Source organism: Zootermopsis nevadensis, unplaced genomic scaffold, assembly GCF_977971745.1.
Source record: "Zootermopsis nevadensis isolate Lab colony 2312 unplaced genomic scaffold, Znev_1.0 Znev_ptg000011l, whole genome shotgun sequence".
NCBI lineage: Eukaryota > Metazoa > Arthropoda > Insecta > Blattodea > Termopsidae > Zootermopsis > Zootermopsis nevadensis.
This window is the reverse complement of record NW_028259143.1, coordinates 1,141,930-1,168,015: the sequence shown is the minus strand read 5'-3', so window position 1 is coordinate 1,168,015 and position 26,086 is coordinate 1,141,930. Positions and strand designations below refer to the sequence as shown.

At 41.0% G+C, this 26,086-nt stretch overlaps 1 protein-coding gene and 1 long non-coding RNA gene across 4 annotated transcripts in view; one reads left to right on the top strand and one right to left on the bottom strand.

Annotated features, from left to right (window-relative positions):
- The window catches only part of LOC147874023 (uncharacterized), a 236,715-nt gene that overhangs the window by 174,223 nt on the left and 36,406 nt on the right, over positions 1-26,086 (bottom strand). The gene's annotated exons all lie outside the window — the stretch shown is intronic.
- Positions 20,475-24,794, top strand: LOC110834693 (arylalkylamine N-acetyltransferase-like 2). 2 transcript variants are annotated; one of them, XM_022074124.2, is made up of 2 exons: positions 20,475-20,591; positions 23,592-24,794. In XM_022074124.2, the coding sequence occupies exon 2, from the start codon at positions 23,592-23,594 to the stop codon at positions 24,243-24,245; it is 654 nt and encodes a 217-aa protein (XP_021929816.1). In that variant the 5' UTR covers positions 20,475-20,591; the 3' UTR covers positions 24,246-24,794. The 2 variants fall into 2 exon arrangements, with proteins under 2 accessions (XP_021929816.1, XP_021929815.1); XM_022074123.2 differs by lacking the exon at positions 23,592-24,794 and adding an exon at positions 22,129-23,395 and having other exon boundaries at positions 20,478-20,591.

Genomic DNA, 26,086 nt, shown 5'->3' with positions numbered 1-26,086 from the left:
CTAAGTTACGTATGTTATGCGGAGGAAAAGCGGTTTTGTGAGATAATCTTTCGGAATACAGAGAAGACTTTGATCAGAAACGGGGATGAAGTATAAAGGACTTAACTGGAGTTAATTAAAACGAAATTGGTTTTATGGCTCATACCGTTGTATCTTAAAATAATTCACTTGTACTGAAACAGAAACACAAAACAAGCATCCGAAAGAGAAAATTACATGAGAATTATAAAAGTGGACGAGTACAGTCACACAGAGATGAGGACAAGAAAGATAGACAATTAAATTACGAAAGGAGAATCACGAAAGTGGATACAAGAGGTAACCAAGGACTGACAACATTAAACATGTTTACGACAATACATCACCGTCAAAAAGTCCATACTTTACAATAACCATTAGGTTGAGCTTATCTCCTTAATTAATTCCTCGTTGTTATTAATTTATCCGCATTGCTTTGAATTTCTTACTCCGCCGCGTTCAAAGCAACTGCCCTAATTCGAACTGAAGATGATGGTCCAGCGGTTCGTTCCTCATCTGGACTCACTTTACGCGAACCAGCGGTTATCTCAAGAGTTCCTGCTTCAGTACTGCATTGCCACAGTCTTCGTAACTTCTGACCTGGAAGCTCGCGGGCGTTTTGATCAAAGAGACCGCATGAAGACGAAGAGAGTGTAGCATCGTGCGCTGTTTGCATTAAATGAGGAACGGGTCGCATTAAGTACTTAGAAGCCTCTGGACGACTCTCCAAGTGGAAACAGCAAACCATACCATGAACACTTCTACTGGTGTCTGTGGTTATTAACGTAGAGAGGAGACGTCTTCCTCCCCGCAAGTCTACACGGCAAGTGAAGTAATCAGTACAAGACTACGAAGGGAAAACCTAAAGCACAGAGTCAAATTCGAAGACCTAGGAGTAGATGGAAGAAATCACGTTCAAATTAATCTTAAATAAAATGTGCTTGAGAGCGCTTGGCTCAGGGTAGTAACCACTGGTGGGATTTTGTAAAGAGTCAGGTTTCATGAAATTCAGTTAATTCCTTGACCACCTGAATTACCATCAGCTTCTCCAGAAGGACTCTAATCTATGAGTTACAGTCCATCCTTCAAGTCTGAGCTGACTCATGCACAAAACTGTGTACACCGGTAGTATTGATTTGTGAGATGCATCTCGAAGTACGGTAGTTTTAAGACGGTCCACGGGTTTATAACCCTTTGATAAGAATGGCACGAAGACCGTCGCGTGTTTACAGCCCAGCCTTCGCGGCACGCGGTGCGAGACGCTACACACCAAGTGCGCCTTCCGAAATAACACAGAGCACTGTGTGAGTTCACCTGACTTCCCCAGGACACGCCTATCTCGCAAGGAAGTGGACTAGGCGTTCATTCTGAAGATTAGATTCACGAGGGTTCATTCACTGTGGGCTACGACCTCGTGAACCATATCAGACCTGGTCGCTGTCTTCATCATAAGGACGACGTTGCAGGCACAAAGCACCTCTGAAACGTCGGTAAACTTATACCGTACTACACGGTGCAACAACACAGAAGACTGGTCAGCTTCGTTCAAATGTTTCCATGGCGACCGCGGGCAGGTGCACCGAAGTTCGAATTTGTCTCCTTAAAGGAATCTGTCCACGCGGCGACAGGGCGTGAGGCCATAATCTTGGGAGGACGATTAAACTACCGTCTGGCGTCAGTGAACTCCTTTCTGGTCAGTTTTAAGTGTAATTCCGCTTTAAGACTTCGATATGAAGGAACTTGAAAGACTCAGCTCAACGTAATTAAATGCTTCAGGAACAAAATATTTTATGGTGAATATCAAAATTGCTGGACCATAATAATAAAAGATGCAAGAGAGGGCAACACTCATGAAATTATTATGACATAAAGCGGAGGGAATGTTCCGATCACGTTCCTTACCACGCGGCGCCAATGTTTGCTATTTTCGGCTCAGAAATGAACCATAACTAGCTTGAAATTTGAACGGAGGCGAATTCTTCCAGCGCTTGAGACACGCAAAAAAGAGGGTGCAATATTTAACAAAATTACTTTTAATAATGAACTCTACGGGACATAGTTTATTTTGAGAAGCTACAGTACGCTCACTTGGTAAAGAAATTCCTATCTTTAATAAACCCCAAAAGTTCATTACCTTCTTCACAGGAGCCCACAAACTGTTTCTGTCATAAGCCAGATGAATCCAATTCACACAATTCAATAATATGTCCCTGAGATTAATTTGACTAACCCCCCCCCCCCCCAATCTACGCCTTTCGACTGCTCTCCACACTTTGTGCTTCAAATAAAAAAATCCAAACTCTATACAAATTTTTCATCTCCTTATGCACGCTACATGCATTACCCATCCTACCCTCCTTGATTTTATCATCCTAATAATATCCGACGAAGACTACAAGTTATTTGTCTCCTCATAAAAAATGTTCCTCTTTTATCTGTGACTTTAATCCTTCTAGGTCCAAACTTCCCCCAAAGCAGTATTTTCTCAGTCACCCCCAAGTTGGAGATATCGATTGTCATTCCCTAAAACAAAATTAAACCTTCAGATCAGTAAAATAATAAATTATTATAAATTATCTTTCGTTAGTTATACAGTCATATATTCCCACTTTATTTCAAACAAAATACTTGGCCCATTTATTACTTAACTTATACAAATTTCCTTTAGAATTGCTGCTAAAATTTATTTTCCTTTAAAATTAAACAAAACTAAAAACGTGTAACGTGTAAAAATGTCAGGAACAATTCGTTCTGTTTTGTGTGTGTGTGTGTGTGTGTGACTGAGGAAGGCCGCTCCATACGCGGAACAAGCAACTTCTGCGTCTTACGCACATACAAAATTGTCAAATAAAAACACTTTCACTTTACGACAGACCGCGTTTCTGACAGAAACACATGAAACTATATAACTAAGACGAAAGACGAGAGAGAGAGAGAGAGAAGGAGCCACACGAAGCGGAAGACGGAGGACCGGGGGCTGGGACGCTTCAACGTCAGCAAATTCCCTTTTCATCAGCACTTTCCGGAAATTTGAAACAAAGCGAATTAGCGATGACTGGCCGTATTATTATAATGAAGTCTCTCATGACGCACTTTTCTTACCGTCTCCTTTACCCAGCGTTTCCAATGTTACGCGGCGGAGTTGGAAAAACCTAAGAAGGAAATTGTACCGAGTGAGAGAGAGAGAGAGAGAGAGAGACATAACGCGAGGAACTGAGCTCTGACGCTAACAAATGAGCAACGAAAGACGATTGTGGGAGTGGGTGACCTCCCCCCAAAACACACACACACACAGCAAGCAACTAAAACGTGGCAGACAGAGAATCGATATAAGGTCGATACGAGGAACAGCTCTCTGAAGTAACTGGTGCTATCAGCCCTTTAGAATGGTCTAGAACTGGATCCACCGATTATGGCCGCTGACCTTGTAGGGAGAACCCAGTATGCGGACCACTCAATGAAGTCAGTACAGTCTGTGTCAGAGTGGAAGCCTGATAACTGTTGTCTTGCGACTGTGCTGGGTTAACAAGATGCCACCTGTTCGTTGAAATCTCCTTTCTGGTCATTGATAACGCCTCGAATCACAACACCCAGACAGAAAAACCACCGACGTCTTAAAGGACGAAATGAAAGCCTGGCTATTGGAAATAAACACCCCATTTTATGACAACGCATTGAAAGCTGAGGACTGAACTCGACACCCGGCTTCCAATAGCTACAGAGAGATTTGTATAACATTTTAACAGCTACATGTTAAATGAACCACCTCGGAGACAACATTAGAATCGATCTGAAACAGTCTGGTGATGTGGGCTGGATTCAACTGGCTCAGGAAAGGGTCCAGTGAAGTGTTCTTTTGAACATGGCGACCTTTGAAAAGAATAGCATAATCCCTGCCTCTGTATAGTGTTTCACTTTTGCCAATAAAGATGGCGTTTACAGCCCCAGTGCCACAGAGCACAATGGAGGACTTTCTGTGACGGCGTCTCAGAAAAATAGGATCGGCGTCGGATTACTACAAGTTCCTGCCCTGCTTCATACAGTATTCAGACACAAAACTTCTTACAAAACAAAATATGTTCAATTCTGGCGCGTTCTTTCTGTTATCAGCGATGAACACTTATGGGAAAGTCCGTGTTTGTCTGTCTGTCGCGTTTTTCATAGGAGGCAGGCAACCCGCATGAACAAGAGCATCGTTGAACAATAATGTCAACAGTGACCCCCATCGCTGGAACGCACTGATGTTCAAGAACGACATTAATTTTCAACAAATACACAAATTTATTAGCAATTTTAGGAACAAATAAATCAAGCTGCATAGAGAGTAATTATCTCGACTATAACAATGAAATCTCTGTTACCGTTTTAAAGCTCAGTGGTAATTATACGTACCACTTGTTTCAACAGTCAGTATCTATAAGTTTTGTATTTATGTGTTTCGAATAATTTTCAGTGTAAACATCGATTATTTCCTTAAACAGCGTTAACCAGTTGATCTTTGTAATGGTGAAGTGTTGTGTTTTCTTCGCGGTACGGACTGAATTCTTTAATATTAATCAGACGAACTATGATTCTCAGAATAAACAGCGAATATTTCCTTAAACAGCGTTAACCAATTGGTATTTGTAATGGTGAAGTGTTGTGTTTTCTTTGCGGTACGGACTGAATACTTAAATATAATTTAGACGAGCTACGCGTTCAAGGGGTTAAATAATATTTGAGACAGAAACCTGTACGAGGTACGAAACTTCTTGAATCACACTTCTCATACAAACAAAAGTTAAATCAGGAGAAAGCAACATGTAACAATTTCATGAGCAGACGACTACACCAACGCGTATCAGATATTCTGTGTCATCCGACAGGACACGACGAGAAAGGAAAGTAAGTTCAGGAGACAAGAGGAGTAAAGAATTACAAAAAAATAGAAAAAGAAAAAAGAAATCTCGATAAAAAAGAGAACAGAGTGATTGATGATGCCAGCGACGAGCACACGAGAGAAAAATTTGTTTTCCTCGTTGCTGAAACGAAGGAAATTTCTCTCTCTCTCTAAATTCTTGTCTCGTACACATTTCTTTCCTTTTTCCATCTTCATTTTCTTTGTCCTCCTTCCTTCACTGTATTCTCTGTGCGTTTCTAGACGAGCATTTGTCCGGAACGTAGTTCACGTCGGTTCCTTTATCCCGGAGCTCCATACTCCTCGTGAGCAGACGACTAAACCCACTTCAACAGACCGTGTCTTCTGAGGGCATTAGATCGATGCGCCTAAGAACATTTTCACCTTCAGATTTCGCTCGTAATTTAATAGACGATTTCTTTTATCTTCAAGTGCACATAAACACTCACATCTACGCTCTGTAGATGACAGACCAGGTTTGTGCCACGAGAAAATCTTGAAGGGTTTATTTTGGGTATCCTTTTGAATCAGGGCCACTTTAGAAACATTTAATTATCAGTCGATTGCTTGACTATTCGTTTTATGGACGACATTGCATTTTTAAGAACGCTCCAACCTCCTTTTTTGCATCATCGCCGGTGACAATATTTTGTCACCCCTAATCACACGTCTCTGACTCTTCCTCAAAGAGGAGCGTCTGTTCCCATTATCCGAAACAGCCCTCGTGCCACGTTTTAGTGAAAATAGGAAGAAATGTGTGTATAAGAGGGAGAGACTGAGAGACATGAAAGGGTGGATCTCGCAGACGAAAATAATACAAGGAATGGCGAAACAGAGAGAAGTACTTGGAGGAAGAGATAACAGATAATTGTAGGAGACAACATCCACTTCCATTTCGGATGTTTGTGCTGACAGCTTTTAGCGATTCTCTTGAAAGAACGCAAACTTCTGAACTAAGAACGGAGACAAATGGCACATCGAACACAAAGAACTTTTGTTGCAAATGCGTCTTACATTGTAATTATATTTCTGCTGAAAAGGATTAAAATTATTAAACAGATCTTAGGGAGATCACCTGGTACAAGTACGAAAAAAAAATATTTCAAGAAAGTAATTTTTCTGAACAAAGTTCTGTCGACTGTTTACTTTAATTGTTAGTTTTGCTAAAATTCAAATTGATGTGGTCTTTTAAATTAAAAAAATGACGGCGCTACGTGTAAGAAATTAGGCGAAATACATGAAAAAATTTCAAAACACATTTTTAAGTGTCGTAATATGTTTACTGACGGCAAAGCGCTGTCTCTCAGTTCGTTGTTAACTTGATAGCTCTTTACTCGAGGCAATATATTTTCGACAATTCAAACCTCATCTACCCACATGTATCCTCCTGCTACCATTATAACTAAATGTTGCTGTTCTTAAAATAATAAATAATTCCAGGTATCTATCTACACTGCTGTTGTAATGGCAAACTGTTGGCTCCTCTGACGATCAGCAGAATTCGGTTCAACCCCTTTCAAGCCTCTTCTTACCCCCTCCCTCCCCTCGCCCTTCCACGATGTCTCCTATTGCCACACGATAAAATCCACTCAAACTTTCATTGCGACAAGAAAATCCTTTTTGAATTCACTAAAGTGTTGGGTAGAACACGGCAGAGGAAACGGTGAATGGGGGATGGATTTTGCATTTTAAAACCCTAGTGAACCCGATCACGGCGTTCAAAATTAAAAGCAGAATATCACCGATATCTTCATCATCATCAGTGACATGAAGAAAGACATCTGTACTCTGAGAAAATTAAAACAAAACACTTGCATATTCAGAATAACACCAACCACGAGAGATAAAAACAAGGATGAAACATTTTCTCTACATTCTTCATTGGTAGAACTCGTAGAATGTTAAAACAAAATGATGCGAAGAGTACATTTAATTACAAACAAATAACGTTATTTGAAGATTACCACGTACTTCCGCAGAAAATTAAACATGACATTCGAAAGTATATCCTCCATTCAACTCTCTCGTCTTAAATATAATTTTTAGAATTCGGTCCTTACCGCAAAGAAAACAGAATTTCACAATTACAAAGATCAATTGACTAAAGTTGTTTAAGCCCACTAATCCCTAATCTGAGTCAGATAAATCCAATCCACACCCTCCAGACATATTTCCCTAAGACCCGTTTTACCCTTTAAGGTTTCCAATCAACATTTAGAATTAATTTTGCCTCCCCCCATGCGCGCCACATGCCCTGCCAATCTCTTCTTTGGTAATCCTATTCATATTTAGTGAAAAACGCAAATTTCAATCCAAAATTACAAAACTTCTCCTTGACCATTTTTTCAGTGCATGCTCTCAAAGACAAAACATAAAATTAGTCTAAGAGTTTTCTCAATTAACCCCCTTGATTACATCTTCACTTGGACCATTAATACTTCGCTGCTACACAGGCGATTCGCATAAATACAAATTAACATTAAATTAGTGACGATTTCACGACAATGCGAACTACACAAGATCGATAACCTCTAAAACGTATTACAAATCGAACATAAGTCTGCTTTTGTTTTGTGACCATACGTGATTTCTGGACCAAATTAAAAAAAAAAAACTTTTGAGGATGCAATATAATCAGTTTTAGTGGCATAGAACGAGACCGTTTGATGATCCATTGACAATTATCTGGTCACCTAGAAACGGAATGGACTTTTGAAGTTAAATTGCTCCCTAATAGATTACACAGTTAACATCCCCCACTGCGAAATGCTTTAAATTTGTTACGCTACGTGGGACGGGACGGGACGGGACGGGGTAGTTGGAGCAGGCCAATGCTTTTATGTGAGTCAGCAGCGTAATTTTTAGGGCTAAGCAAATTGTTTTAACTAGTGGTGTGCAGACCCGTGCCTTCTACTGTTCGTGCGAGTCCCAGAACTAATAGGGATACTCCCAGCGGAGGACGTAGAAAGAGAGTAGACGAGAAAGCAGGAGAAAGTAAAAGAGCGGATATGGGACACCTGGTGAAAGTCGATTGGTTATTGTGCTCGAGGTTTATTTAACGATACGGAATCAATAACTTAAATTTCGTAATGCCTCTTAATCAGGCATTATTCGGTTTTGCCTGTGAACTGACTGTAATGAATCACAAAAAAAAACCGCCTGGATCCATTCCGAGGCCTCAGGGCGTTAAATGCATAAGTCACTGGCACGAAGACACAGCACAAACGCTACAGGAAGATCCACGGAATGGACTCTTTCTTGAGAAACTAACAGTCGCCCAGCTAGTCAAATTCCCATCATGTTATGGAAATTGGCAGTTCGTTTCTGTGTCCAGAACAGCCAAGCACTTACCCTCATCCTGGGCCAGACAATTCCATTCTTAATATTATCTTTCCCTCTGCTTCCAGATCTCCTAAATATGCTCTTTTTACCCACATCATCCTTCTTTGGGTTCACGGCCCGAATTAATTTGCAATGATAAAGTAAAATTGAACTTGTAAATGAACTAGTAACGAAATATAGGAGCTTAAAAAGCGTGTTTAGGGGAAATTTACAGCTGATACAATAGCCACTGCCCGTCGAGTGCGTTCGACTCTGGCGACTTTAGCAGTAAGGCTGCGGTCACACTGCAAGCGTATTCGCGCGAACTGACGGTCGCAGCCTAAGAAATGCAAGCGAGGCCATGGCGGCGTCTACGGTGGGGGTCTGCGGTGGACGGAAGTCGATTTTATGTCCGTGCGTTTGGGAGAAATCGGGCTTTAGTCGCCGCGGGGTTATTTTCGTGTTTGATTAACTTTATTAAGGGACTGCTGGCATTTTCAAATTCGATTTACAAAGACGATTTCGCAACGAATTGTAGTCTGCTACTGTTCATTCCCGTTAACTCTGACGGGGTCACGACTACGCCAGAAACGATTATAAATCAGAAAGAGTGGAGTAAACAGAGATAAGAGAAAGTAGAATTATGTAACGGGAATACAAATTTAAACAAAAGAGAGTGGAATTAAAAGCTGTAAATGTAATTTAAAAAGAAAAGCGATGAAATGAGATAAGAACAGAAGTCGAAATGTCCTCCTCGCAATTCCTCTGTCTTCTTTCAGCGTAATTTACCCCCCCCCCCCCCACGAAATTCAGCCCCAACTCCGGTACGCTAATGAGCTCTGTTAGTTCATTAACAGTGGATGCACGCCGCGTGGCTGCGGACCTGTAATTTGGATATTGAACGGGAACCACACCACGCTCTAAACTGCAAGGGTAAGCACTTGGGGGGGGGGGGGTACATAAACCCCCCCCCCCCGTCACTGATGTTCCCCAGTGACTCGTTAGTGAGTATAACTACCACTTGCAGCTGATTGGCTAATCATACAGACATACAAACCACTGTTATGTTCCGCTGACGTCCGCAACAAACAACCAATGGACACTCGTACATGCTGTAGATATATATACATATATGTAGGCTCCTAATATTAGGCTTGTATGCAGCAACGCGCCATTTTTGGCCAGGGGTTTTGCTGTGGGCTCAGTGCATCTGCTTCGCCACTTTTAGCTACAAAATATTTATTTCTGGGAACCGGTATACGATTACATTTTTCCATAAAACTATAATATCAAAAGACGTTTATCACAATTTCACCGTCTCTTCGAATATCTGAACAAAAACTAAATGAATTGAACGTAAACAATTCCTTTACTAATGTCTACAATATTCTCCTGAATTAATTTGGACCTACTAACAAATTATAAAACAATATTTACAACAGTTTAGATATTAATTTGTGGTGTAAGACTAAATGACGTTTACTTAAGGCGGCGTATAAATGATTTTAACGTATTTAAGTCTCTATATTTCGGCGGAAAATATCGCCATCACTATTCTGTCGGAATACCTGAACAGAAGAAACCACAGGTTGCAGGATAATATTAAAATTGATCTTAAACAAATAGGGTGTGGGTGTGCGGACTATATTTCATTAGTTCAGGATGTTTGAATGCCATCAAAGATGGGGGGGGGCAACTATCAGCTTCTGAATGATAACTCTTCTCCATGAAGCACGATTTCGTATTTTAAATTAATAAAAAGTAAGATGATAATGTTGCGTCATATTGTGTTGAATATATACTTGTTCAATTTTTATCAGTCTAATCACAATAAAATATTATTATTAAATATTAAAATATTATTACAATTAACATTTAAATATTTAAAATATATTAAATTGATGCTCTCTATCGAAATGGAACATTTCGATAGAGAGCATCAATTTAATATATTTTAAATATTTAAATGTTAATTGTAATAATATTTTAATATTTAATAATAATATTTTATTGTGATTAGACTAATAAAAATTAAACAAAAAAGTAAGATATTTATTTACTCTCTAAATTTTACATCTGTACATCGCGTTTTCACGCTGGTTCCAACAAATTCAAGCCATGCGATGTACTTGAAAAAATCCCACGACAGCAAACTGAACAGTACTTATCATCACTGACGTCAGAATACGAGATTATTTTCTGTGAGCTTACTAAATATAATCACTGATAACGTGTGAAGACCGTGAACAATTCTACGTCTCATGTCACCGAGATGCAAATAAGAAAAGACGCACAAAATCTGTGTGCAGAATCCAGAGTACACACTGGTAAGGCACGCGGTACGAATAGATACCAAGGGGCTATGAAGATTTCAAGTTTCCTACTTTAAAAAAAACTGTGATTAATCATTCTGAAAGAAGTACAGATTGTACTGAATTCAACACGCGTTAAGCAATGTTGTTGCATGCGTTTTAACTCTACTTAATACACCCGTCTACTAATTCACGTGATGGCTAAAAGAGAAACATTAATAACAAACAGCTCTGATACTTATTTCGAGATGGTACCTTTCGAAACTACATTCAGAATTAAAATTTAGTTATTATCAAGTAACTTACAGAACAAATCCTACGAGACATTCGTCATATTTTCATTTAAATTCCCCAATAAACGTCTATCTGTAGCCAAAGCAACGGATTTATTCTTGTTGGTGAGACAGATGAGATTTTAGGAAGACTGTCAAATCAGCGATTGTCTGAAGTCAGCAGGGAGGAACCGTTCCTTGTGTCTTGAATGAATCACGAAGCTTCCTCTGAAAGCCATGTACATCCATCTGAAGGGCTTGGGGAAGGAACGTGCCAACTATTGTCAATGCGCTTCGAGAATCAGTGTACATTCACCGTGAACATCTCTCACAGAACACTGCGTTCTATTGAACTTGACAGTAGTCTCCTCGCTTCAACCTCCCCTCACCGCATCTTCCAAAGGCAGTAATAATTCAAAGAATCTGTCTGCCACGGGATATCCCATAACACGAGAATATCAAGGCCGATTTCGACCAAATTTTGTATACTTTTTCGAAAAACTGTTTCAAATACATTGACATCTAACTCGTGTTCAGAAATCGTCCATGTCATATATCACCCAGGAAGATATAGTAGCTGACAATTTACGTTCTTCCTCAGTACCTCCGGGTAAATATCGAGATAAAACTTTGAAACAGGCCACGATCACACCTTCGCAAAAACTAATTAATTTTACATATTCATCACCTTCATGCGACGTTTTGTAAGAAACACAGGGCTACAAGTAACGTCATCGTATATCTCACCAACATTATACAGAATGTGCCATTTAAAACTCAGCCCAACAGTCACGCACTACGGCACAGAAATTAAATCAGAATTAGGTCCACCCTGTATATTAAACTCCCCCAACCTCCCACGTGACACTCGAGTCAAGGCCAGAGTAGTTGCTAGGCCGATACTCACGCCAATAGCGCAAAGAATGTGCAGTTGTGAACACGGTGTATTAACTGTGTGTGCATTCTCGGAAATAATTTTGCATTTATTCGTGAAGCATTTAGCAAGGAAACACGCGCTGATATTCGACGCGCTACGTCATAGATCACGTTGTATTCCGAATTAATTGATGTGATCTGGAGATGGACACGTGTGTTGGCAGGAACCAGTGAGTTTTAAATTTGTAATTTCACCTTCTTGTGAATCAAAGTTGTGAATAACACACACTGTTGTTATAATATTGCTCACGGAGGAACGACGCTCAGTTTCATGAAACGAGTTCTGGCTTACATTTGTACATGTATACGAGGAGAGACGCATAATTCAGGGGCTAGAAAATCATGTAGCTGACAAGTGAGTGTTCCTACTTAAACAGAAGCAACAGACGACAGCTGGAGTACGTAAGCTCTCATTCACCATTCACATAGTCAACCAGATCTTCTTTCACGGCGCATTTATATCAATGTAAAACAAGTATATATTAATTAGGCTAGACGTTATCAATAATTCTGTGTATCCTGCCTCTCAGCCAAGTTCAGGAGCACTTGTGGCTCATTGATTTAAAGTTATGAACTACTTAGCGTCTGTACATTAATATCCGACAAGTTTAAAGCCCTTGAATCTTAGAATAGTTATGAATTTCCTTCACAGTACTCGTGATTATATTATAGACGTCATTATTATATTTTTCTTTCCAAATCCTCGTAAAGTTATAATTAAAATGAACATAAAACCTGGCATCCATAATACTCAAAGGCATTATAATATATTTTATGTAGCGAATTAGATAAGATTATTTAAGTAATTCCACGGAGTAGAGCCGTTTTTGAGAAGCCAATGTTTGCTCAGGTACAAATTTTCCCACTTTTTTTTTTGAAGCACGAATTTCATTATCGTGTTTATAGCATCCCGTTATCGGCCCCTATAATGAGCAAAATCCAATCCACACCAAAACCCTCTTCCCCAGAGTTCCATTTTAATATTATTCTCAAATCTACGCCTATATCTTAAGACTTTCCAGTCAAAATTCTGTACACAATTCTCACCTCCCCATGCGCGCTACATGCACGACCATCTCATCCTGTTTGTCGCTGTCTCTCATTTTCCAGTGTCGTGTTTTTTTTATGATATTCTGTATCGTCCATACAATTTACAGAAGCTGTTAAGTAATGAGTTGCATTTCCCTACGAGAAAGTCCGATTAAAACCTGTCAAATTGTGCAAACACCCGGAGAATGACTTGTGTAATTCCCGTTGATGTTTACGGGTACTGCTTAATGCCACCTGAGTTCCTTGTTCAGGACTCGTGAGGCGCGTTTTTTATAACCCCCCCCCCCCCCCCAGGAACTCAGAAAATAAAGCAAGATGGAGGGGGCGAGAGGGTATAAAGTGGATTAAAAACTACAGTACGTGTTACCCTCACGGTGTTCACAAGTAACACGAGATGATCCCCCCCCCCCGTCAAGAACTGAAATTAAGTTTTTATAGAAGAACACGGTCTGGTCCTCCAGGTTGGGGGTTGGGTGTAGGGCTAACAACCTTTCACCTTTAAAAAAAATATGTGTTACGAAAAAATCAACCAAGCCTCGGATCAGGACGGACTCTTTGGCACGACCACGGCAATTGAAAAAGGACATGAGATTTGGTACCTGGAACATTAGGAGCCTCTATAGGGCTGGGGCACTGAAATCAGTGTGTAGGGAATTAGGGAATTATAAGTTAGACTTAGTGGCAGTGCAGGAAGTGCGATGGGAGGGGGAGGGCACGATCCCAGTGGACAATTTTACATTTTTCTATGGAAAGGGGAATGACAATCATCAGCTAGGGACGGGTTTTTTTGTTCATAGCAGAATTAGGGCAGCAGTTAAGAGAGTAGAATTTGTTAGTGACAGGTTGTCTTACGTAATTTTGGAAGGACGTTGGTGCGACATCATTGTCCTTAATGTTCATGCCCCAACTGAAGACAAAAGCGATGATATCAAGGATAGCTTTTATGAAGAATTGGAATCAGTATTTGATACATTTGGCAAGTATCACATGAAAATTCTGCTAGGAGATTTCAATGCAAAAATTGGGAGGGAGGATGTCTTCAAACCCACAATAGGCAGCGAGAGTCTCCATGCACTTAGTAATGATAATGGCGTCAGAGCAGTGACCTTCGCTACGTCAAAAGATTTAATTGTAAAAAGTACAAAATTTCCACACCGTGATGTTCATAAATACACTTGGACTTCTCCAGATGGCAGAACACACAATCAAATAGATCATGTTTTAGTAGATAAGAGAAGGCAGACAAATGTAATTGATGTGAGATCATTCAGAGGAGCAGATTGCGACACTGATCATTATCTGGTGGTAGCAAAAGTGAGGGAGCGGCTTTCAGTAAGTAGACGAACTAAACAAAGTTTTGACACAGAAAGATTTGATTTGAAAAAATTAAGTGAGGGAGAGGCAAAGGAACAATATCAAGTTGAAATTTCGAATAGGTTTCAAATTTTAGAGACAAATGAGGATAATGAAAGTGTGGACATCAACAGGGAGTGGGAAAATGTCAGAAACTGCATCAAAATTTCAGCAAAAGAGAAACTAGGATACTACAGGAGAAAGCAAAATAAACCGTGGTTTGATGAAGAATGTTCAAAATTAATAGATCGAAGGAAGCAAACAAAATTTCAATGGTTGCAGAACCCAAACAAAACAAATGCGGATAATCTATGTAACGTGAGACGTGAGGCTAGTAGAACCTTTAGGACTAAGCTTAAATGTTCATAATACTGGTGATATTAGACAGATTAAAATGCATACAGCTGAACTGTTGGTGCCAGAACCTAGCTTAGATGAAGTGGAACTAGCCATTGGGAAGTTGAAAAGTTATAAATCTCCAGGAATTGATCAGATTCCGGCCGAATTAATTAAAGCAGGTGGCAAAGGGTTGCATATGAGGATCCATAAGCTTATTCAGTTAATTTGGGATAAGGAAGAGATGCCACATCAATGGAAGGAATCCATAATTATTCCTATTTATAAGAAGGGGGACAAGACTGAGTGTGGTAATTACCGAGGAATATCGCTGCTATCAACCTCATACAAAATTCTATCCAACATTCTTTTGGCAAGATTAACCCCATATGCGAATGAAACTATTGGGGATCATCAGTGTGGGTTCAGACGAAACAGATCAACGATTGATCAGATCTTTTGCATTCGTCAGATACTAGAGAAAAAATGGGAGTTCGGTGGGACTGTACATCAGTTATTTATAGATTTCAAAAAAGCCTATGACTCTGTGAAGAGAGAAGTGCTATATAATATTCTTATTGAATTTGGTATACCAAAGAAGCTAGTGGGTCTAATAAAAATGTGCTTAAATGAAACCTGCAGCAAAATTCGAGTAGGTAAATATGTATCTGAGACATTCCTCATCAAGAACGGTCTAAAACAAGGAGATGCTTTGTCTCCCTTGCTCTTTAACTTTGCGCTAGAATACGCCATCAGGAAGGTCCAAGGTAGGCAGGAGGGTTTGCAATTGAACGGGACACATCAGCTATTGGCATATGCTGATGATGTTAATTTATTGGGGGACGATATAAATACAATAAAGAGGAACGCAGAAGTTTTACTAGAGGCTGGTAGACAAGTGGGGCTGGAAGTAAATTCAGAAAAAACTAAGTACATGTTAGTATCTCGTCATCAGAAGACAGGCGGGCAAAATTATCTTAGGGTAGCTAATAAATCCTTTGAAAGGGTTACAAAGTTCAAATATTTGGGAACAACAATAACAAATCAAAATGATACTTGTGAGGAAGTTAGGAGGAGACTAAATTCCGGAAATGCTTGCTACTTCTCAGTCCAAAATATTTTGTCTTCCCGTCTGATTTCTAAGAACCTGAAAATTAAAGTATACAAAACAATAATCTTGCCTGTTGTTTTGTATGGGTGCGAAACATGGTCTCTCACTCAGAGGGAGGAACACAGATTGCAGGTGTTTGAGAATCGGGTGTTGAGGAGGATATTTGGGCCTAAGAGGGAAGACGATGGGGCGTGGAGAAAACTGCACAATGACGAGCTTAAAAATCTGTACTGCTCCCCCAGTATTGTGAGGGTGATTAAGTCGAGAAGAGTGAGATGGGCGGGACATGTAGCGCGCATGGATGGGACAAGAGGTGTGCACCGGGTACTGGTTGGGAAACCTGAAGGGAAGAGACCGCTGGGGAGACCTAGACGTAGATGGGAGGATAATCTCAGGCGGGATCTATGGGAGATAGGAGTTGAAGGAAACTGGATTTTGTTGGCCCAGGACAGGGTCCGGTGGAGGGCTTTGGTTAATTCGGTGATGAACCTTCGGGTTCGGTAAGCCATCTAGTTAGTTAGTTAGTTATAGAAGAACACGGTTGGGTTAATGCTATCTTATTTTTATGAACGTCTTCAGAAACAGATGCAAAGGGAATTAGCCTCTTAAGATGATCTGATAAAGCATGAACTGCTAAGACATTTCCCAGACCCTCTTCGTACATAAATGTAAGGCAGTCTCATTTCTAGAAGAAAATAAAATGTAAATTATAACAGACTGACGTACGAAAGAATGGAAACACAGTACACAAATTTTCATAACTCTTCTTTGAGACTATTCCCATATAACTTCGATCTACATCCGGTGCAATCTATACGCGTTACTCATCCCGTTTGCACTAAATATTAATGTAATATTAACGACATTTAAATGTTTCTCCTTACTTCAAACATAACAAAATGAGTGGTCACACGTCATGTACCGACTCCGTAACAAAATGCCGGCTGTTCTGACCTGCCGCACGCCTCCCCCCCCCCAGGGCATATAATTCGGTTATGACTAAAATTATATGTTAATGCGCGCATTTATACCAAAACTAAAACCTAAAAGTAGTTCTACATTTATACAAGCCTATATTTCACGCGTTCCAGGAATTAATGCGAGAAGCCGAGAATAGGGACAACTGGAGATCTCTTTCTGGGCAGAGAAATGGACCTGTCATAAGACAGAACACTTAATAATAATAATAATATTTCACGAATAAGTTTATTGGAAAATAGCCTACGTTCTAACATACAAAAATAAACCTTCCTCAGAAGTTAATAGCAACGTCAGAGTTAAATTTTAAATTTCTCAAATATGCTCGCACGGGCAGACTATACCGGCGTATGACTGGAAAAAAAAAATCAAAATCGCTGGTTAGAACAGCTAGTCCACAGACCGAGCTCCGAGTACCACGTGAGTCCTCCGGAGTCCCTTGGTGCCAAATTTGGGAGCACTCAGTGCCATTTTGGGGGGGGGCAGTGACTCCCCTAGCTGCACACTGGTCTACTCATTTAAGGAACTGTCAATACAGCGGTGGATAACGAAGTTATTTAAGCTCGGGGGCGAGGGGCGAGGGGGCTTTCTTGTGGCCTTGCGCTGATTGACGAATTGTTCAGTTGGTCCCCAATTCCCTACTTCCTGCGCTCATTTACATTCTCAGATACGAGAGTTCGGTACGCCATATGGACGACGCAGACCAAATGCTGTTTCCCGAACTAAAGTCGCTAGAAAGTGACGGATAAAACAATTTAAATGTATCGTTACGCCAACCTTAACTACTGGTATAGAGCAAAATCCTTTCCTTTCCTCACTCGTGTAGTAAGAAATTCGACGCCTCGTTTATGAAACCCTAAAATTCGCAAAAACCCCGTCGTTGGACCCCATCGTAAGCCTGATTAATTCAATCAATTTGTTCATACAGCTAAAACCAGTTTTAATATAATCCTCTCATCTACGGTGAATTTTTCCAAATGATTTTTCCCTTCAGGTTTTCCGCAATTCTCATTTGTGGCACTAACCTGGACACTACAAATCCATAACAAGTGAGGGCCTCTAAAATATCAAAAATAAATAAATAATAAATCACTAACTAAAGAATTATTTAGGCGCTGGTGGTCTAGCGGTTAGAACGCTGGCCTTGTAATCCTGGGGTCTCGGGTTAGATTCCCGGCGGTGCCCAAATTTATAACTTGTGTTGGGCAAGGCCGTGGTCTAGGTAACACGGAGTTTTCCTCCGTGGCATCCCAACAATTACTCCATTCACACACAGAAGAAGGCAATGGCAAACCACTTCTGGATCATCTGCCAAGAACGTATATGAACAGGTCCCAGTCCGAGAAAAGGATGGAAGGATCCTGTTCATATGGACCTGTCGTCAGACAGAACACTAAATAATAATAATAAACATACTATGACCCTGGCAAGAAATAGTAGTCAGACTACAAATGAGTGAGTACATTCGGCTTTGTAAGAGCGCATACAGGACACAGACACTGGCACGTACTGAACCACTAGTCCAGTCTGAAGACGCGATCGAGTGTACCAGCAACCACCCACCTCCACGCCTTCACTCACTATTCCAGGGGGGTTTATTCCTCAAGGGACATCAAGCAACGAGCATCAATGCACACCCCTGCTCCACCCTCGGGCCTTTCACAAGGGAAAAGAGTCGTCCAACAACTCTCTCATCCCCTGCCATGCTGATTGCATTTCAGCACCCACCCTCAACAAGTGCAGCCACCTGTACGGCAGCAAAATGAAGCTAAGCTCTTGTTGGCAGACAACGAGATAACTCGTCAGTGTGTGGAAAGGTTGCTACCTCGTACAAGTGTTTCACTCACAAATACATCGCATGATTCTTACATTCACACACGGAGCCTGTGGTCAGACTTAATCGGAACATTGCTTGTTTCATTATTTTTCTTTTGTAATCCTTACTTGTCCCGAAGTATTATTAGGGTTTTGTAATCAAGGAGGATGGGAAGGAGCATGCAGCACGCATAGCAGAGAAAAACGAGTAAGAAATGTTTTAGTCAGAAAACTTGAAAGTGAAAATTAAGTTTTGAAGGCAGTTCCTCCACATCCAATTTCATTCATTCGTCTTGTTGCAGTGCAAAAGTCTAGTCATAATACATACTTGTAGCTTCGTCGATCGTTCGCTGTTAAAAGACTTTGGTTATTACGTTATAATATTTATGATGTGTGTGTACTGTCATAACCATTGTCATGGTAACGCTGTTATGGAATTTTGGGCCTTATGTCTTCTGTCTATATGTTGCCTTGTTACTAATCATTTGCTATTAAGGGGTTCTGGATGTTGTGGGATAACATTAATGAATGCGCGTAATATAACCATTTCCATGCAAATGATGTTATGGGATTTTCGGATGTACAGGATAATATTTATGATTTGTGTTTATTACTTTCGATTAGTATTCAATCATCGGCCATGTAAATTAAGACTGGCTATAGCAGAATAAGTCCAAATATCGAGAGCAGGACGAAGGGCATTTGCATTAGACGTGTCCCTTTCCAACTGGAAGGTTCACAAATGCAATTTGCCGTGCACACAGGACATCTCCTTGGAACCCTGCATTGTGCGTTACGTGATACAGATCACTACAAGCCACTGCGGTCCGTTTTACCGGGTGCAGCATACCAGAAAATTGAGTTGGCTGATGCGACAAAACACTGCTCTCTTCTGTGTCTGCGAAGTAAAGCCACAGGACGCAGGATCTGGTTCAACGTAAAGATTAAGTCCCGCCGAGCGTCATGGTTAGGTTAGGTTAGGTTACAACTCCTATTCATTCGAGAGGTCCCTGGTTCTAAACCCACTGACTATCCAGCGGCGAGAAGAGTAAGCCGTCGCCAAATTGAACGCCGAAAACCGAAACGCGTGTCATCTTTGATCACTGTAATCAATTTAACCCTCGTCTAAACAACATTTAATAATTCAGTCCGTACCGCAAAGAAAACACAACATTTCACCATTGCGAATGACTACTGGTTGACGCTGTTTAAGGAAATAATCCCTGTTCACACTGAGAACAATACGAAACCCATACAAAACGCAGTTATTAACTGTGTAAAGCAGGTGGTACATATAGTTACCACTGGGTCTTAAAGGGTTAAGATTGTTACAACACCAACTCACACGTTCATCATCCGGTAGACGGGCCTGGTATGTACTTGGAGAATATCTACGCTGGTGATGGAGAAAACAGTTCTCCAAAACGTCGGTTTTGTTCCACCGAAATTCAATGGAGCCGATCGCTTGATAAGATTTTAGTGCATACATACAGGCATCTTTAGACGCAGTTACCCAAGACACGTGTCAACAGCTGTGCATTTGCTACATACAGATGAAGAAACTGCATCATCATACTTGCTGTTGGGACAAACTGAGCATCGAACTGTAAAGATGCGTTAAATACGAGCTTGTTTTCCTCACAATTACTCGTCTTAATCTCGATCGACTGAAAGTCATAAATAACTGATGTCATTTTTATCTGAGTGTTTAATCTCGTAGCAGTTCCAGACACGTGACAAAATCCGTATGACTACGTAATAACTATCACCAACATGTTTCGACAGATAACTCTGCAATCATCAGGCCGCCTCATATTACATTGAATAAATTCATCAAACGATAAATGTTTTAACCTATTCAACGCCGCAACTGTATCGTATTTAAAAAATATTTTAATTTTAAATATTGTCATACTTTTGTGTACACCCTATACCGAACATTTCTTTTTCCACTCTAACTGATATGACTTCTCCTTTAACTCCTCATGCTGCTCGTACTGATAATTCTGCAAGACTTATCCCCTCCCCTTCTATCCCCCCTCCCCTGTTTAAATTACTGCCCAGAACATTGCTAGCGTTTCGCAGATTAAATAAATTATCGCAAGTGTCGTCAGTTGTTCAAGGCCCGTACATCGTTCAACAAGTGCGTCATATGTTCTACTGCGTTCGACGTACTATTTCCACAGAGCAAAGTGAGTATTAAATTGTGAATACGAGTGAAATACGAAGTTGGCTTTTTGACAACATCAAATTTTTAAATAACTCGATTACTCGTCCTAATATTTTACCAAACGCCACAAATAATTGATGTGAGTTTTATCTGAGTCAGTGTTTAATCTTGTATCACACGAATAACTTATTAAAACTGTACGACTTAATACATTTAGTGTCAGCAACATATTTTGACTGATAACCCGACCATCATGTATACTTAACCCTTTGAAGCCGAAGATCGTCTGAATATTATTTATGAATTCAGTCCGTACCGCGAAGAAAACACTACACCTCACCATTACGAAAATCAGCTGGTTAACCCTTTGAAGCCGAAGCTCGTCTTCATATTATTTACGAATCCAGACCGTACCGCGAAGAAAACACTTCACTTAACCATTAGAAGTCGAATCAGGCGGTACCACATAAGATTTAACAAAAGAACATCCCGGTGAAAGCCTTAACATTCGGCTCGCTGCCGTGATAACCTGGTACCTCACTCACTCTGTCTGTTCACGTGGCTACAAACCTACGTCACTTCAGAGCCGATAACAAAGTTTCTTGACATCCCACCGCTCAGACACTCCTCGAATTTGCGACGTTAATGACGACAAAGCGACTTGAGTTCATTAATTCACATTATCTTCAACATAAATTATATTTAAACGTCAGGATTTGATTCATGTTATCAGACACTCAGTAGCTGAAGGCTATAATGAAATGGAGTAAAAGTTAGACGTAAAATGTTTCGGTGTACGATCTCAAAATTGTTGCCAAATGTTAGGAAAAAAAAGATGCTGCCGCCAGAGATAAATTTCCCTTCCCCCCAGTATGTGCAAAGTTGTTCATGGGAGGACCAATCAGCTTCCCCTATAACTGGTACAAACGAATCTTTGAGACTGGAGATGAAGCAGTCTTAGTTTCGACGTGAAGAATGCGTGGAGCCTTATGTCTTTAAAATCAAGTGGAAACAACACGTACCACCAACTTTAACATTTACTAACTATGAATTTCGCCCATAGAGTGTTATGTGTTTCATATGATTGCCAGAATAAACAGCGATAATTTCCCTTAAAGAGCATTAACGAACCGATTATGGTCATGGAGGCGACCTGTGTTTTATTTGCGATATCAACGACAGAGCAGATTAATCCGAAGTAAAATGATAAAAAAAAACATACATTGCATACGCAGGAAAATCAGATACCTAGAAAAATTGTACAATGCAGACCAACAGCTGTCGCCACATGACCGAACACTCTCAGTTAGGCGTCTACAGACCCGGAGAACAACGTTGTCGATGTCGGGCTTCTGGGTGGTGACGACGTATGGACTCGTTGGAATATGCCGACATTTCTGATAAACATATTATTCCGATGTTCATGGCCGTGTGTTTCTCCAAAAAAGTTGGCACTGCCTTCAAGTCGATACGTCGTTACAAACCAGAAGTACAACACTTGATATCTCCAACGATGTGACAGCCTCAAATCTCAAATATTAATGTTTTTCCTTCGGCAGATGAAAGAAGATTATGACATTATATCTGCGACAGAGGAATATCGAGACAGAATCGTCGAATTCTTGCGAGAATGCTTTTTCAAACACGAGCCACTCAACGTATGCAGTGGAGCTCCTCCTAATCGTCCAGCTCATGACATGGATTCACTCCCGAAGCTGTCAGAAGGGATGTCACTTCTAGCTGTATCGCGAAATGGACAACGCATTCTCGGAGTGTGCATCAATGGGGCGGTGAAACCGGATGCAGAGAAACAAAAGGAGAAGACATACACTCATCCGGCTTACACTAAAATTTCGAATTTCATTTGGAAATTTATAGAACGTGCGGACACGTTGAAGACCACTGGAGCAGACTGTGTGATGTTTGTTTATTTGTTGGGGGTGGATGAAGCAGCGAGGGGTCGAGGGATCGGGCGGGCTCTGATGGAGAAATCTCGAGAAAACGCGCGGTGTGCGGGGTACCCGATGATAGCCGTGGTCTGTTCCAGTTACTTCAGTGCCAGAATTGCACGTAACATTGGGATGCAAAGCGTTTATTCTCTGTCATACTCGGAGTACTTGGATGAAGATGGCCACCCTGTGTTCAAACCACTTCCACCTCACACAGAAATTAGTTTGTTGGTGCAAAAACTGAGCTCAGAAACAGAGCTCTAAGAAATATTCAACAAAAATCATTTTGAAGATTTCTGTCTTCTGGGTTGTTACGCCGTGAAGTCTGGTAGAAGTTTACCGATGTTTCAGAGGTCACACTGCCTCCGTCGTCAGGGCGATGACTCATAGCCCTGATGATGGAAAGATTACACGACGCTACAACCCAGAAGACAGCCATCTTCTAATTGCTTTGCTGTCCCGTTGCAAAAGCCAGGCTATAAGGAACCCTGTGAAAGTTTTTGTTCTGGAGTGATGCGCGATTCTTTTTAGAAAATTATTTGAACTCAAACTGAGCTTAATTTAAAGCACACATTATACTGGACTCACAGAGAATCAAGATAAAATCCACTCAACATTTTTACTACAGACTGCAAATACCAGATGTAATTAAAAATTATTTCAGTAAACGAGAGTTGGATTAGATACACGGACAGACAGACATGATCTCATATCTTTATTTTTACACACCTGCTACAAAGAACGCTGATAGTATGCAAGATGGTATCAGGCAGCAAACGAAAATAGTTTATATGGTTTACGATAAACACTCAGTCAAAAGAATTAATGTATCAGCAAATATAGGGGCATTAAAGGGGGCTGTATTCCATCCAAAATATTTTCTGCTGTTTTCATTTCGCCCACGCGTGTTCTAATAAGAACGCTACAGTACGTTCAGTAACTCAACTTCCTGTGCCACAACCATTATTCCCATCAAGACGCCTGATTCTTACACTTCACAGGTACCAGGTTCATATCCAATTTATAAAAAACCTCAAGTCTCACATAATATTAATGTTATCTTCCTCCCACAGATGGCTGATGATTATGATATTGTAACGGCTAAAGGAGAAGAAGTCGAAAGAATTGCCGAATTCTTACGTCAGCATTTCTATAAGCATTCTCCGGTCAACCTGGCCGCTGGAGCCACGGCTGACAGGCAGGTGGAGGACATGTATCCGCTCCAGTTCCTGGCACAAGGGACGTCTCTCCTGGCTGTATCGCGAGGCGGAAGACAAATCCTCGGTGCGGCCATCAACGGGGAAAACAGACCAACCGACGAAACTCAGAACGAATTTCTTAAGTCCGCCAGAAACGAAAAGATTGCTGAAATCTACAGATTTGTTGATAAAATTGAAAAGGCCTTTGATATCTGGCATTTTACGGGGGTAGATCGTGCGTTGTACACTCACATACTGGGGGTACACCCTTCTGCAAGAGGCCAGGGGATCGGGAAGGCTCTGATGTTAAAAACCCGAGACAAGGCGCGTTCTTTGGGGTATCCACTACTTCGCATCCTCTGTACGAACGTGAACAGCATAAAAATTGCTCGCGACATGGGAATGCGCAGTGTCTACACTTTGCCTTTCTCAGAGTACAAAGACGAGCAAGGACACCCTGTATTTAAAATACCATACCCTCACACAGAGGCGGTGATGTTCGTTCAGAAACTCGAACCTGCAATTTGATAATAATTTACCTTCGTCTTCGAGAAATTCTCTCTCGTCGTACATATTTCACCTTGCAGCAAATATGTTGTGCTTGAATTTAGCACAAAGATTGCATAAAATATTTCATTAGAATCATAGTAAAAGAATGAGATGTATGTCTACAACAGTTGAGTCTGAACCCACTTCATCTTCCTGCAGTATTTTCATACAATTGGAAAAAAAAAAATTCCATTCTTTGCTTGTGTATGCTCTCTTATGTTCTGAAGCACGTTTATCCATTACAACAGCATAACCACTAAAGTAGTCGAGCCTGGGGGACCAGGGTAGCGTCCCAGTGAAGTTTTAAGTGCTGGGACGACACCTTAGCACGAATTTTAAAGGCGACAATACCAAATATACGTCGTACAGTCTAGAGGCAAGGGTGACTGTGGGGTCACCCCCCCCCCCACACACACACACACTCAAGATAAACGGAGACAGTATGTCCTAGAAATATAGAAGATAATATATAATGTAAAATTCATAAAGTAATAGCTCGATCATTAAAAGTGTGTACGTTTCTTTGAAGGCTGTTTGCCTTTTACTTCCAGAATTACAAGTGTAAAGCTGGTATTAAGTAAGTGAGAACGATTCAACTTAGAAGTTCATGGTCTGGTCGCCTGGGCAAATATATTTCGAAGACTACACCCTTGATCACGGCTGCCTTCATCATGTGCGTCATACATTTTATTGCTTCCCGGTGTGTGTGTAAAGAGATATTTGCCAGACCAGAAAAACCTTCCCGTTCCTTTATCTTCCGTCTTTCTTCCCACAAAGCCAGAACCTTTTCTTTATTTTCTTTCCACTGTTCGTACGAAAGAGGTGGTGTTAACATGGGATTTACTTCCAAAGAAAAAGGTAGTGCACGCGAATTCTCACCCTCTTCCTTATATAAGAAGCCTCTAAGGGTGAAAATACTATCCGTTTCTCAAGTAGCCTCGACCTTAATGAGAATTCCGACATCGGTATTCCTCGCGGCAGACCTAATCCTGCCGTCTTCTATACCACCCAGCCTTTTGGACTTGTTCCAAAGGTTCGTTAGGGCATGCAGGACGCCAGGTCAACCTGAAAAACGTGCTCAAACTCCGAGGCTATTGCAGGGGAAATAAGAAGAAAGTTAAGGAACACGAGAAATTTGAAAGGAGAACGAAATTCTATGACGTGGGGGTCATGCCAGGATAAAAACAGGCGACTATAAAGTAAGATGTATGTAAAATTCATAAATATATTTTTTTTACTACGTAGGGGAATGCAAATATTTGGTAAAAGTTCCACGTATCATTGGGACGCGGCAATATTAGCCGATGACAGCCTAGCTCACCCTCGGGGTAAGTTTAACATCGTTATGAGCCGGGATAGCTCAGTCAGTATAGTGACTAGCTACGGGCTGGACGACCGGGGTTCGATCCCCGACGGGGGCAGAGGATTTTTTTTCCTCTAGCCTCTGCGTCAGGACCGGCTCTGGGGCCCACCCAGCCTCCTCTACAATGGGTACCGGGGTCCTTTCCCGGGGGTAAAGCCGGCCGGGGCGTGATGCTGACCACTCACCCCCATCTAGTGCCGAGGTCAAGGAAGAGAGGAGCTATACCTCCTCTCCCCCAAGCGCCTACATGGCGTATAGTGGGACAAACTTTACTTTACTTATACGAGAACTTCTCTCTACAGACGAAAACAGCCATCCCAGCTAGCAACGGGAAGCTTCTCCCTACGCAACGCGCCGGCCACTTGTCTGGATAGAGAATAGAATAATATCCGAGTTTTGCCGCACCGCGGCGTTGGCATCGCTTGTGGTATTGTTATCATTAGTTCTGAGCAGAATA

Excerpts from the sequence above, each read along its gene's own strand:
- LOC110834693 (XM_022074124.2), top strand. The coding sequence starts at position 23,592 with ATGGCTGATGATTATGATATTGTAACGGCTAAAGGAGAAGAAGTCGAA.